General features: G+C 39.7%; 2 protein-coding genes across 2 annotated transcripts; both read right to left on the bottom strand.

Annotated features, from left to right (window-relative positions):
* Positions 1 to 955: 955 nt before the first annotated feature.
* LOC129243328 (organic cation transporter protein-like) lies at positions 956 to 3,874 on the bottom strand. Its single transcript, XM_054880347.1, has one exon. The coding sequence runs from the start codon at positions 2,757 to 2,759 to the stop codon at positions 1,050 to 1,052; it is 1,710 nt and encodes a 569-aa protein (XP_054736322.1). The 5' UTR covers positions 2,760 to 3,874; the 3' UTR covers positions 956 to 1,049.
* A 4,277-nt stretch (positions 3,875 to 8,151) lies between these two features.
* On the bottom strand, positions 8,152 to 13,434 carry LOC129243365 (uncharacterized). Its single transcript, XM_054880349.1, has 3 exons — positions 11,466 to 13,434; positions 11,200 to 11,406; positions 8,152 to 8,850 (listed from the first exon to the last, which is right to left on the bottom strand). The coding sequence occupies exon 1, from the start codon at positions 13,058 to 13,060 to the stop codon at positions 11,606 to 11,608; it is 1,455 nt and encodes a 484-aa protein (XP_054736324.1). The 5' UTR covers positions 13,061 to 13,434; the 3' UTR covers positions 8,152 to 8,850; positions 11,200 to 11,406; positions 11,466 to 11,605.
* Between the last annotated feature and the right edge of the window lie 321 nt (positions 13,435 to 13,755).

Raw genomic sequence — 13,755 nt, 5'->3', positions numbered from 1 at the left:
TGACCTATATCTCGAGCCCTATTTCCAAAATAAAATATAATTCATGTTACTCGTGGATGATGTAGCTTTCGAATGGTGAAAGAATTTTTAAAATCGGTCCAGTAGTTTTTGAGCCTATTCATTACAAACAAACAAAGTTTTCCTCTTTATAATATTAGTATAGATAACAACATGTAGCAAAATTTTTTTGGTGGAAATAATCGTTCGAATGAGTTGACAATTCAAAGATTGATGAATAAGTTTGAATGAATTTCAAGGATAGAAAAAGGTCTATCATACCAAAAACTGCACGTTGCTACTGAGCGCAACGTTTTGCTGAACAACCTTTAACACCGATATCCCAACTTTCTCAACAATTAGACATTCAAGAATGGATTTTTGGCGGATTTTACCCGTAAACATGCTCATGGTGAACATTTAAATGATGACGTTTTTGTTTTACTCAGAGCCGTATTTTGAATAAAAATAATGAAACCTAAAGAATCTAAATTTTTACTTGTTTTACTTTAAAACAACAACTAGGTGCATCTTTTATATGGCCTTGTCGTCAGTTGATTAATTTGCACCTACCCGTTTTCGTTTGTGCACATCTGATGCCCAGTTGTATTTTTCTTGTATCAACTTGTTCAGAAAACATGAGAGAAGGACAAAAGAGTGCAAGTCTGATATACACACATAACGTGACGATAAGTAGCTCAATTCAAATGAATATCTTAAAACACAACACCAGAACAACTGGAAAATATTTATTTAGCTGGTCTATATTTACTTATCTAAGATGCAATTATTATGAATTTGAGCTTTGAATAACTTTAACAAGGAGAAATTGAATTAGTTGAAACCTTTTAATGAAAACCTTATTACGGGCAAGAACCGACAACAAACCTTTTGAGTGTCGATGCCCAGATTGCCAATTCAGTTAACTTTGCTTTGGACCATAGAAAACAATTTCCAGTTGTGAAAGTACTGCTTTTTTAATATAAAATTAAACATTAAGTATTTCTATAAATTTCAAATCAACTTAACTAGTTCTAGTAAAATAAATGCCATCATTTAGCTTTCCCGTTTGCAACGTAATTTGCTCTTTCTTGGGATACGATTCTTGTTAGCTCCTCACCACCACTTTCGACTGCCTCATCTTTGAGAGTACGTTTTCCGAAAAGCTCACCATCTGCTATCGTTTCTGGCATTGGTTTGTTAAGCGTCTCCGGCAGCATTAAAGATAAAAGACCTGCAATGAAAGCCAAGGCACCACAAATCATTAAAGGCAAAGGACGCCATATTTCGCCCAGTAAATTTAAATAGGGTGCCAAAATGCCGCCTATACGCGCTACCATTGATGCGGCTCCTAAGCCAACATTACGCACCACAGTTGGAAATTGCTCCGCTGAGAAAATATATATGGTTCCATACGATGCGGTAATGGCCAGTTTGCCTACCATAGCACAAAGTATAATGATCCAGTTTTTATCGACAGGCACAACTATGGTGAGCAGTAGGCTGATACCTGCGACAAGCATACAACCACAGAGAATTGTACGCCGGCCCCAGCGATTAAGTGTGAAGAGAAGGAATGAGTAGCCTGGTATTTCAACAGCTCCCGAAATCATAAAGTTAAGTAGTACATTGCCGCCGAGATTGTTTGTGTTCCAAGATAGTCCATAGTAGACACCGCTGTTGACAAACCAATCGAAGAAAATTAGCAATGTTTTTCGTCGCAAATTTGGATATTTTAGAAGATCGAAGACAGTCGATGCCTTTTCATCTGCATTGTCGGCCGAGCTCTTCTCTATTTTCTCTCTCTCCGCCGCTTCATCAATTAGATTGTCATACACTTCGCTAGGTATGGTGACACGATTTATACGTGCCGCCTTTTCTATGACTACAATAGCCTCCTCTTTTCTACCCTTAGAGAGCAACCATCTGGCCGATTCCGGTATGACCCAATGATAGCACATGAACAGCAATCCTGGTAGAGTCAGCGCTATTTGTAACCAACGCCAATCGTGAATGAAGTAAGCAAAACCAGCAGTTAACATAAAACCAACTGAGAAGAACATTTGTACAGCTACTCCTGCGAATAGACGATATGAGGAGCCCACCATCTCCATAGCAATGACATACGCCACCAGAAAGACACCGGACGTCGTTGCACCCACAATCATACGAGATATTGTGTAGGTAAAGTACTCAGGAGCCACGCCAGCTATCACACCGAAGATAACCTGTATGACCAAAGAAGTGAAGAAAATCGGCTTGCGTCCATACTTGTCTGACATCTGGCCAAATATAATACTGCCCAACAACACGCCAAGCATGAAAAGGCTATCACTAGTGGCAGTTAATAAGCCACGACTGCATACCATGTCCCATTCAGTTACGGCGCTGTTCTCATGCTTAGACCGGTCGTATACGTAGTGATTGCATTTGACAGTGCCGTTCTCCGTGGCCGGCGAGGTAGCTGTTTGTAAATAGTCCACTGTATAATCGGCATCATAGTATTCGCATCTCTGGTATTTGCCGGTAGCAGAGTCGTACGGATAAGTAAGATTCCAATGGTCTTTCGGAAAAGAGTCGTAAGTTGCATTCAATGCATTCTCAAATGGTAATAGACAGCGAAATTCTGGGCGCGCTAAAAGGAAGACACCAGCAAGCTTATGGAAGGCGCATGAAATGGCAGGTAAACAAAGTAGAAAATAAATTTGTTTCTGATATTTGCCAAAATCGCCCAAATATGTGATGACGTCGTCGTAACCCATCCTAACGGCTTTTATATGTATGTATATGCGAAATCAGAGAATACCTCGCCAAACGAATCCAGCTAAAATCTAGCAAAGTATTGTGCTTAATTTCTTTGCCAATTTTGTTTTTATATATATTTTGTATGTGTCTGTGTGCGCACGTGCGTGACACATGAACAATAGCGTGGTAGATGGTGCGTAAAGAAGTTGACCTTAAGACAACGCCGTTGGTTTAAATGACGGCAATTTGTAACTCGAAAACAAAAGTGTCTAATTCAACGAAGTAGAAAAGAGCTTCACTGAAATGTTTGCCTAAAGTAATGAAATGCACTTCACTAGCCACTAGCGAAGAACAAATTGTATATGTAAATTTGTAGTTAATTGATTGCTTTTTGTCGCTTCTGTCATCAGCGCTGGGCCAGCAAAATGTTTGGCTTTGGTTATAAGTTGTAGTCTCCGTTAACTGTATAATGCAGCGCTTTATGGAGTAATCGTAACACCGCCTCTTATTCTGCTTACATAGCTTATTCCGTTTTTTTTTTCAGCTGAAAGTCGAAAAGGTCTTTCGTTTTTTATTTCTAAAAAAAATTCATGGTTCTGCTTCGTAGTTAATAATTCAGTTCTTAGCAACGAGTTATACATTTGTATGCATACAAGTGTGTGGTTATCGCATTGAATTCATTTCGCGTTGCGTATACGTCACCACTCACACGTTCAAAGTCTATGCAACACATGCCGTTCATATATGCAATTATACTTCGCGCAAATAAATAATTACCAACTGTGCACGTTTAGTTTTTTAATAAAATGTTCTATTTTTTTAATTAGTATATTTGCTTTAGCTGACAATAAACAACAATGCCGTGTTATTTGATTAATTTCACATCAAAAAGTCTTGTACCAATATCAGGCATGAACTGAAGTGTTTCGAAATTATGACTTTATGGTTCCCGCGCGCTGTGTCAATCAAAATCACAAAACCCACAGCTATCCGAATGAAACCATTCGCGATCTCTGCCAACGGACTACTAACAGCAAGCTCTTTAAGTGAATCTCCAAAAGCCTTCTGATGCCGTTAAAGCATTTGAAGTCAACGCTGTGAGTCATTTTCTCACATTCAACGCCATACTCACTTCCGATGGCGGCAACGGATATCTGTGTTGCTCAGTGGTGGATGGCTGATTTACAATGCTAAGACAAATACTCTCAATCGCTCGGTGCGAACAGACAGCTGACAAAGTTCTGCTCAAAGTGCTCAAAGTACTCAAAGTTTCGTCATTGCCAAAAACAACAATTTCTCAAGCAAAACGTGAGGCAATAAATAAATAAATAAATAAATAAATAAAAGCAAAACAATAGCGTCATTATCTCTAATGCCGAATGCCTAATACCCTTCCCAAGCTCGCAAATTACATATACCCTAGACTTAAAAATAATTTTTCAAAAATTCTGCTGTTACTATCATTATTTGAATTTAAAATCAATTCTTAATTTTAAAAGCTAAAGACGTGCATAAAGTACAAAATAAAAAATAATAATAAATGGAGATGCCGTTAGATGTTTGGCTAATCTCCTCCACCTATTTGTGGTGTGCGTCTTGATGTTGTTTTACACGTTATAAATATAGTAAATGCTAAATTGCTGTTGGGATAAGAGTTATATATTTTAGTTTCATAAAAATTCATTGTAACTTTGTAATTAAAAACTTGATTCCTGATATTTCCGAAAACCCTGGTTATAGTTTGGTCTTTGTATGCCAAAAGGTCAACAATACTTTTCCGATTACTCTCAAATTAGGTTTTAAGAAGGCAAGGTTAAGCGCTTAATAAGGCGCATGTTATCTACTATAGAAGAACGACACAATTTTTTAAAGTGTGACTGACTTTAAAGCTGGAGGCAATCATAAAATTACTGAAGCTTACTTTTCAAATTAGGGAAAACAAATATAGCGACAATAAGAGGGGAAAGCGGACGGTATGAAACTCTGTTTATTTGCCTTAAGTTTACGCAACGTAAGATATGGTGGAACGGAACTCGGCTGATGGTAAACATTTGCGCCCGCACATCATTCAGGCAAATATTTTGAGGAGAAAATCACTGAATGTCGCAGGAGTATATTTAGACCTTCCATGTTTCATACGATCAGTTATAAGTCGCTTGCTCACGGTTTGCTCAAGGCGTATTCATTGCAGCTGCCGGCACCAGACCAACAATAACAATAAATATCACGATAAAAGAAAGTGGAAAAGTAAAAGGAAAGGACGAACTATGAAATAAGTATACGAGTACGACGATAGTGCAAATGGAACGGCTTTTCGTCGCCTCTTTTTATGCTGACATCCGGATGACCAGCTGGTTTACCGATACCACCTTTAATAGATTCGCCCTGGTTCTGCTACTCGTAACTACTCATACAGTTTTATTTTGCGTTTTAAAAGAAACTAGTTTGAACTAGAAGTGTTTTAAGCAGAAACGCATTCTGTGACTTAACATTGCCTGCAGAGGGCCTACTGTATTAGGAAAAATTCTTCTATAATTTCAATTGCATGCTTTATGGTAAATCCGGTACCAAGCGAATCTTTGTTATTCGATTATGTTATGAATAGTTTATGAATTTTAGGAGCGGAACTAAGGTGACATCTAGTTTTAGCTAATTATACCATTAAACTTATATAACGAAGATTTTAGTTCGGAATCATAAAAAGTAAAATTGAAATTTTATATAAGCACTCAAGCAGTGATGCAAGCAGACAATATATATATAATATATATATACACACTTTATTGGGTGTTGGGCCGAACTCGTCCTCTTATTTGTCGTGTGCGGTTTTATGGGGATCTTTTTCATAGCAGAAATACTTTCGGAGGTAAGCCGTTGCCTGCCGAGGGGCGTCCGCAATTAAAAAACCACTTTTTCTATCATTTGGTGTTTTATGCACGAATATTCGAACCTACGGCGGCCGCCTCATTTCATTTCATTAAGGGTATAGTACCCATAACTTGTAGCTACATTTTTAGCGCCAACGAAGTGATTTTTTTGTTGATAAAAGCCGGTTGTTGCCGCTACTGAGCCATATGAGCGTGAGTTGCCGAAATTGGCGAATTTTCACATTTCAACCGTTTACACTGTGAAATACATAACATACATATTTATATATTATATATATATGTATCCACTATGTACATATGTACATCATTATTAAGCAGGCAAATCGTTTAATGGTTTTAACACATAGTACATATGTACATACATACATATGCGTTTAGAAATGCACGTACATACATACATACGTATTTACTCACACATGAGGACGCGAAAATTATCTTTGCGCTTTACGAGTAATAAGCTGCTATGCATTAGCGCCAAGTATTAGTATTGAGTGCAGCGCTATTCGCTATTGTTTCAAAACAAACGAATTAATTTTTGTACTGCAGTTATGAATCTGATCTGAGGTCTGTAATATATTCTCAGCTCGTTCCAGCTTGATTAGGGTTCGTTTAACTCTGGACCGTCATCCTTCGTAACAAAAATATTTAAGGGTCTCGTTTGCATGAGTGATGCCCAAATTTTGCCATTGCCCACTTCAAACGAAGTCAATTGCTCTATCTTCAATTTACTGTTTGATATTTAATTGAATGCTGTTGACAAGCATTGTGCCTGTGTATGTATACATTGAAATTAGAATAGTTTAATTACATAATATTGAGTATTTGCAAACTTTTTCTCAAGTGAGCTACAAATAATTTCAACTAATTGTAAACACGAGTATGAGAGCGGCAATTGACGATTGTGTGCATACTTTTTATGCGAGCCTTAACTCAATGAACAGGGTCTTTCAAATTCGAGTGTTTATAACAGCGTCTCTTTTGGCAAATGCTAAGCAGAAAATCTACTAAAATCAATTCGATTTAGAACGAGAACTTAAACAAAAAGTACGAAAAATATGGATCTGTGGAAATTGGACAATCGCAAAATTACGGATATTTCGAGGCCAGGATAAAATATTTTATCAATAAATTGTAAACGACTGGTTTGGTACATGACAAAAACAGCAGTGCATGTCCGTGTTACTGTTGTTTTACTTAACGTCAACGAATTTCTATATCGAGATATGTTAACAACGAGTTTTCTTGTTTATTATTGATGGAATAGAATGGAATGAAACGATATGTGGTTTCAACAAGACGGTGTGGCATGCCTCACAGTCAGTAAACAATGATTTCACGATATTCGGCAGCGATTGGGTAGCCATTCGAACGATTTAAAGTCTTTGGACTATTTTCTGTTGACCTAATATAATTATCCCATTTATACCTAAATTTCATTTCATTTTAATGATCACTAAATAATAATAATATTCATATGTATATATAAACATTTCTAAGCAGCAAAAATAAATAAATGTTATAACAAGTGACTAACGAAAATATGCTTGAAAGTTAGTTTAGGAGAGAGAAAATCAAATTCTATGAAGGAAGAACAAGATTTAATTTGTGATAGTATAGGGTGATCAATTAAGAGGAGTTTTTTTCATTTGCGTTTTTTTTACAGATCGCGCGCGAGTTGTGGCAAGCTGTCATCGTGGATTTGTTGAACAGCGTTTGGCATTTCATCATGGAAAGACTCACACCGCAACAACGTTTACAAATTGTTCAACTGTATTATGAAAATCAGCGTTCTGTGCCATACAGCTCGTGAAACAATGACTTTATTGAGAAGTCATTTCGGAGAGCAGCTGATTACACGTTTAGGACCTGTGAGTTGGCCACCAAGATCTTGTGATATCACACCTTTGGACTTTTTTCTTTGGGGATTCGTGAAGTCCAAGGTCTATGCTGATAAACCAGCTACGATTGAAGCTCTGAAAGCCAACATTACGCGTGTTATTCACGACATTCCAGTCGAATGATTAAAAATTGGACCTTCAGAATGGACCACCTTAAGCGTAGTTGCGGCCAACATTTGAATGAAGTTATATTCAAAAAGTAAATGTCAAAGAATGTCCTTTCAAATGATAAATAAAGGTTTTGAACATAATTTACATTTTTTTTTTTTTTTAACTATTGAAAAAAGCACCTCATGATTGATCACCCTATACTTTCCTTTCTTAGCATGGCATAGCACAACAAGAATATGTACATATGTACATTGAAGATCATTAAAATAAATGTTAAGAGGAAGGTAAGGTCCATCAATATTACCCAAAAATACATCGAATACACAATAAATTGGCAAAAGAGTACGCTAGCATTTAAGGTCTGCAAATTTCAGTAAGTAAAAACAGTAGTATTTACATCTGCAAGCATTCACGAGGCGGTTATTTGGAAAAGCAGCAAATTAGCTTTCATAAATTGTAGACTCTCGACTATATTTACTTACTTCTTTTATATTTTTGTAGTAAAACACAGATTTTAGTTCAATATATTTATTCACAAACTTCTTTTAATCAAACATTAATCAATATATGCAGCGAAATTTTGTCGCATCACCATTATACCTGATGAAAATTGGATATGTATCTTTCCATTCGCATAGTCAACGTCTTTTGTTGGGCGTATTCAATGCACGGCGATCGCAGTCTCTTTGTTATGTAGAACTTGTTGTCTTTATTAGGCCGGTTATTCATTTTCCATATTCGGCCAACCTGCGCGCTAATTCGGCTCGAATCTTTTTACGAATTCAGCTAGTGTGGCGGTGCGACCCATACCTTCGTGGTTGTCAACCTTTTCAACAGTGCTGATGCTATTTAACTTCTTCATAATTATGTATGGGCCAAGATATTTCGGCTTTAGCTTTAACCCCATATAGCGTTCACTTAATGGCAACAAGCTCGCATATAGCATACTCGGGTTCGATCGCCGTCGATAACTTCATTGCCCAAAAATCCTTGTACTTCTCAATACTGTAGCAATGAGGATGCTGCGGTACGTCTGTATGTTCCTTGGCCCATTCGCTGCTTAATTAAAGTTAGCGGTTCGCATGCATGCACTGTTGTTGGTCATTTGGTGTAATGTGACACTGTTTTACTTTGTTAAAGTAACGCCCTATGTAGTATTTATTTAAATGGAGTGACTAACCAGTATATCGTTGGGGGGTTTAATCTTTTATCTGTTGAAATTTATTTTAATTTAAGTTAGTGTGTTTGGAAATATACATAAATATGCATTTTCTTAACAGTTTTCTTATCAATAATAGTCACAATGTATTTTGTTATTGTAATTACTAAGGTTTGACATTAACTGCCGAGTAGCGACCACTATTAGAAAAAGCTTTTCGTCTGTGTAACACGCGAACCTCAGTATTTATACATCATCGGAACCGTTTAGACGCTCTTATGAAGCCGCCTAGAGAATATTATTTTTTATCCCTAATTTGCAAGTCGGAACGCCAATATTGTATTTCTTTTTAAGCAGTGGAAGACTAGTACCCCTTATGGCTAGCTCATCGGCCTTGCAATTTCCTTCAATATCTCTCCCGGGACCCATATAAGGCTGGCCTTGAATACGATGCTAATATCATTTATAGCTGCCAGGCATTCCTGAGCATCCTTTGATCTTAGTATAACTGCCTCCATTGATTTGATGGCCGCCTGGCTATCCGAGAAGATATTTATCGTAGTTTTTGCTACGGCGTGTGAATTAAGTTACACAGCAACATTCTTTATGGTTAAAACTTCGCTACAGTAGTCCGGAAGTCGGGCAGATAGTTTTAGGCCTAATTGTTTTGAAAAAGTTTCATAGCCTACTTTATTTTCTAGCTTGGATTCATCAGGGTAAAAATGTATTTCCCCTCTTCTCTATGGTCTTTGAGTTTATCACTCTCTTCTTGACGGTTTGTTAGTCTTGAAAAACCTGGCGAAGGTGGGTTTAGGGAAAGAGTAGTCGATTTCTTGATTATAACTACTAATAGGATGGCCAAACCGCTCGGTATTCTATAGTATTAAGTCTAAGCGCTGAAACGGCGGATACGTGTTTTCTTACCAGATTCAAAGCAGGCAAGAGGAGTAGCACCGCGAGCACTCTATTTGGGTAATCCTTAAAGCGCCGGTGATGCATAAAAACGCAGTTATTTCAATCTCGCTCATCAGTTTCATATAACTTGCCTTTTGAGTTGATGGCCAACACACAAGTATTCCGAACTACCGAAGTGTAAAGCCAATATGTTAATCCCCATTTGATTCCGACCGCTGTGTGCAATGCAATGTTGGCCTTTGAACCCTATTTTCAATATTAGGTCTTCACGTAGTTTCCTGTCTAATAAAAGTCCTAAATATTTAACCTTCTTTCAAAGGAATCTCTACACCCTTGAAAATTAGCGTGGCTTTGTTAAAGAGCAGAATATCCATAAGCGAGTTGGGATACTTGCCTTTAAACGCAAGCGCTAGCGTAAGCAGTGACGTGGCAACCCCCTCGTTGTGTTGGGGAGAGCCTGCTGATTGGTATAATGCCCCGTAAATACTCGTTGACAATCCTTTCTAGAACTTTGAGGAAGAAAGACGTGACACTATAGGTCTGAAGTATTTAGGATCAGCGTATGCGGACTGGTCTGCCTTAAATATGAACGAGACTTTCGTCTCCAATTTAAAGCAACTTATAACAATGATAGTAATGAACGGAGAGAATAGAATCCACGATTGCTGTAACTCTGCCGGATAAATACCATCTAATCGCGGTCAGTTATATAGACCAAAAGTGCTAATAGCCAATTTAATTTCCTCATTTCCTATATTTGCTCTACCAGCTTGTGGCCTGGGAAGTACGCGTCTAGGAGGAGACTTAAAGATTCCTTACTTGACGTGGTTCACGTATTTCCTGGACCCTTGAGATAGCCTAGGCTACATGGTGTCTTTGTAAAAATTCTTCTTAATCTGGTCGCTTCTGTAGTTTCTCCAATTACCTCACAATAATTTTGCCAGGATTTGCGTTACGCAGTTCAAACTACTTTTTTCAAAATCCTTAAGTTAGCTTTGTAGGCTAACCAGTCTTCGGACCTTCTCGTGGCCTTGTCCAAATTGAATAGTCCTATTGGATTTTTGCAACGAGGTTTTTTGTTTTTTTCACCAAAGTGTTTTTTTCTTTCCTTTGGCGTACAACCGGGCACCCACCTCCTAAAGAACTATTCATGGCTTTCGTTACATGATTAACCAATCCGTCCAGTTCACTGTATGTGGTGGGATCTTGAGTAGGTATCTTTAATTTGTTGAATACTCTCCAGTCGGTTTTTTAGATGTTTCTAAACTCATTGGGGAAGCTTAAGATCAGTAACAAATTCTATGTTACGATGGTCAGAGCAAAATTTTCTCTCAAGACTCGCAATCTCTTACCGTGAGTAGAAAAAAGGTCAAAAGCCAGGGTAAATCCAAAATTTCTGACCAAGTTTTTGTATCAAAAGTCGGTTCTGAGCTTAAATTCAAGACACTAAATTCATTTTTTAGAACTAAGTCTAATAATAACTCACCTCTACCATTAATGTCGGGACTTCTCCGACATTTGGGCATTTGCGTCGCAGGAGACAACCAGGAGTTTTTCAATTTAGCTGCCTCCTTAACAAGCGCCCTCACCTCATCTTGCGGGGCGTCCCCTTTGTGGGCAATGAAGCGGAGGCTACCCAAAAGCTGTTTTCACCCAGCTCAATGCCTGCCGCCACCAAATCGCTGCTGCTAAGCTGTGGAAGCAAGAAGATGCTTATATTATTTTTAGCTAGTATACGATTACGAATCTTACCCATGTGCTGACTGGCAATCAATTTAAAGCCCCTTACTCTCAAACCGCAAATTTTGTTGCCATTGATCCACGGCTCTTTGATGAGAGCTACATGATGTCCGCCGGCAGCCAAGCGGGCAGAAAGCTTCGCAGACGCGAGCCTAGAATAGCGGAGATTTATTTGGAGCAGTTTCACATGAATCTGCCCATTTAGCCTCCACCATGGGGGCGTCAACGTCTTCCTCAACGACCTCCTCACAATCGGCCTCGTCAGCGAGAATATCATCTTCATTAAACAACGGCTCCACAAGCCTATCTGAATCGGTCGAGTACTGGCTGCTGGATAACCGTTCTTCGTCACCGCTGTTGAAGTTAGTTCTATCGCTCTCTTCACCAAGTTTTAGAGCTGGCTCATCATTTCGGTAAATCCGAACGGCTACGTCGACGAACCCAAATCGGACCTTCCATCCTTTTTCCGCCAGTGGGGCGAGTGTTTCGGCGTTGAGAAGCAACAACACCTGTCTTCTACCTTCTACTGGCTCCTCAATCTTCCATACTTTCCAATTATGGGTTGGCAGGTCACCGTTGCAGGATTTAAATATCTGCTCTATTTTTTCCGGCTCCGCCGGCTTGGCAGGGATCCGTATTCGAGCTCTTGGTCTGCTTGGAATTTCTTCCTTGCTGATTGCTACGAGTTTGGCCCCCGGCCAAACCTCACCGACTTTACTGACGGCCACCCTGTGGAGCTGAGCTGACCTATTATCCTCACAAGCGATGAGCTTCGCCCTACCTTGGTACCAGCCGTTATCGTGACAGAGCGGAGGAGGTCCGGGGTTTTCCTCTAGAACCTGGAGATAGACTTCAGCAATAGCTTCCTCAACCGACTTCCATTTCTCCTTGGGAATAGTCCCTTCCTCCTCTGCTCTGTCAACGATGGCCAGTACCTCACCGCCACTGTTTACCACTTCGCCAAATATCGGGTACTTATGGCCACCTATTTTTGGTTTTTTGGCGACCCCTTCCTCTGTATGGTCAGGTGTACTTTGCCTTTTTGGAGCAGTATCCACCGGTTTTCCCGAGCTGGATACCACCCCCTTTGCCCATTCAACAGACCTGGCCTGTTCCACTGTTAACTGATTCGCTGGCACATCTCGTAACCTAGATAAAACCTTGATGGCCGCCTTCCTTTCGTAATAGGCCCGCTTCGAGGGACGGACATGCTTACGCACTCCCTCTTTTCCTACATTTGCAACATGTTTTGAGCTGCCTGGTTTCTCAACAACAACCTGCTGGTTAAACCTTAAAGCAGGTGCCCCTCCCCACCCTCTGATAGATGTTGGGGTGGAATAGGGCATGTTTACCCTAGGCGGAGTTGACCCCATAACTCCCGCCGTAAAAAGGCTAAAGGCCGGTTTTCCCAGTCCTCCTCTCCACCTACTGCCTCCTGCAGCACTTGTACTGGGACCAGCCCTATCGCTGAAGCCCCATATTCCCCCTGTCACTGGCGGTCTGACCACTGCCGTGCTCGAGGCCGAGGCAGTGGCCGAAGCCACCTCCGACGGTTTTTTTGGAGGACCGCCCTCCATCTTGTTTCTTCTATTTAAATTTCTGTTCATTTGTGTTCCCACGAGTTTCGGACAAAAGAGGTCCACCTGCACAGAGGTCCGTGTGCACAGGTAAGGCTAGATAGAACCGGAGGTCGCCAGGTATCCGGAGCACTCCGTTCGCGACTGGGCTATTTTTTAAATCTGGGTCCCCAGCCAGGCTGAACCTCGGCACGGGTCGTATTACACCTTGTTCAAACCCAGAGCTTTTTCAAGAGGTTTGCTCCTCCGATTGGCAGAATTTGGTCATCGTTCAAAAAGACAGCCCGAACCATGGGAATGGAGTGAACTCGCTCAATACTGGAATGTACGTAAACGAACCCACTATCATCCATTGATAAGGTCTGATTAATGATTCGACTAAGCCCCCGCACCACGACAAGGTGCCTACCTTCGCGGAGGATGTGTAAGTAAACAGGCAATAAATTATAAATTCTATGTGATTCATTTTGATTTCAATGAGAAAGGAAGAGCTAAACTCGCTCCGAAGCGAACTTCACATACGCGCACACATTTTAGTGAAACTTACTTTGGGCGGGTAAAATACCTATTTATGTTGAATCTAAATGAGGTGGGGAGCAATACTATTACCAAGTTTGTTTGGTATTTTATTGAGTCCTTATCAAGATATACGCATTTATCCAAAACGGAGTGTGGCACCGCTCATTTTGCTAAAATTTTACTAGAGTCTTATTTTGATTGGGTTC

This window comes from Anastrepha obliqua, chromosome 1 (genome assembly GCF_027943255.1).
Source record: "Anastrepha obliqua isolate idAnaObli1 chromosome 1, idAnaObli1_1.0, whole genome shotgun sequence".
NCBI lineage: Eukaryota > Metazoa > Arthropoda > Insecta > Diptera > Tephritidae > Anastrepha > Anastrepha obliqua.
This window is presented reverse-complemented; position numbering and strand designations above follow the sequence as displayed.

What these genes read in the sequence shown, in the direction of transcription:
- LOC129243365 (XM_054880349.1), bottom strand. Translation starts at nt 13,060, where the DNA reads ATGAACAGAAATTTAAATAGAAGAAACAAGATGGAGGGCGGTCCTCCA.
- LOC129243328 (XM_054880347.1), bottom strand. Translation starts at nt 2,759, where the DNA reads ATGGGTTACGACGACGTCATCACATATTTGGGCGATTTTGGCAAATAT.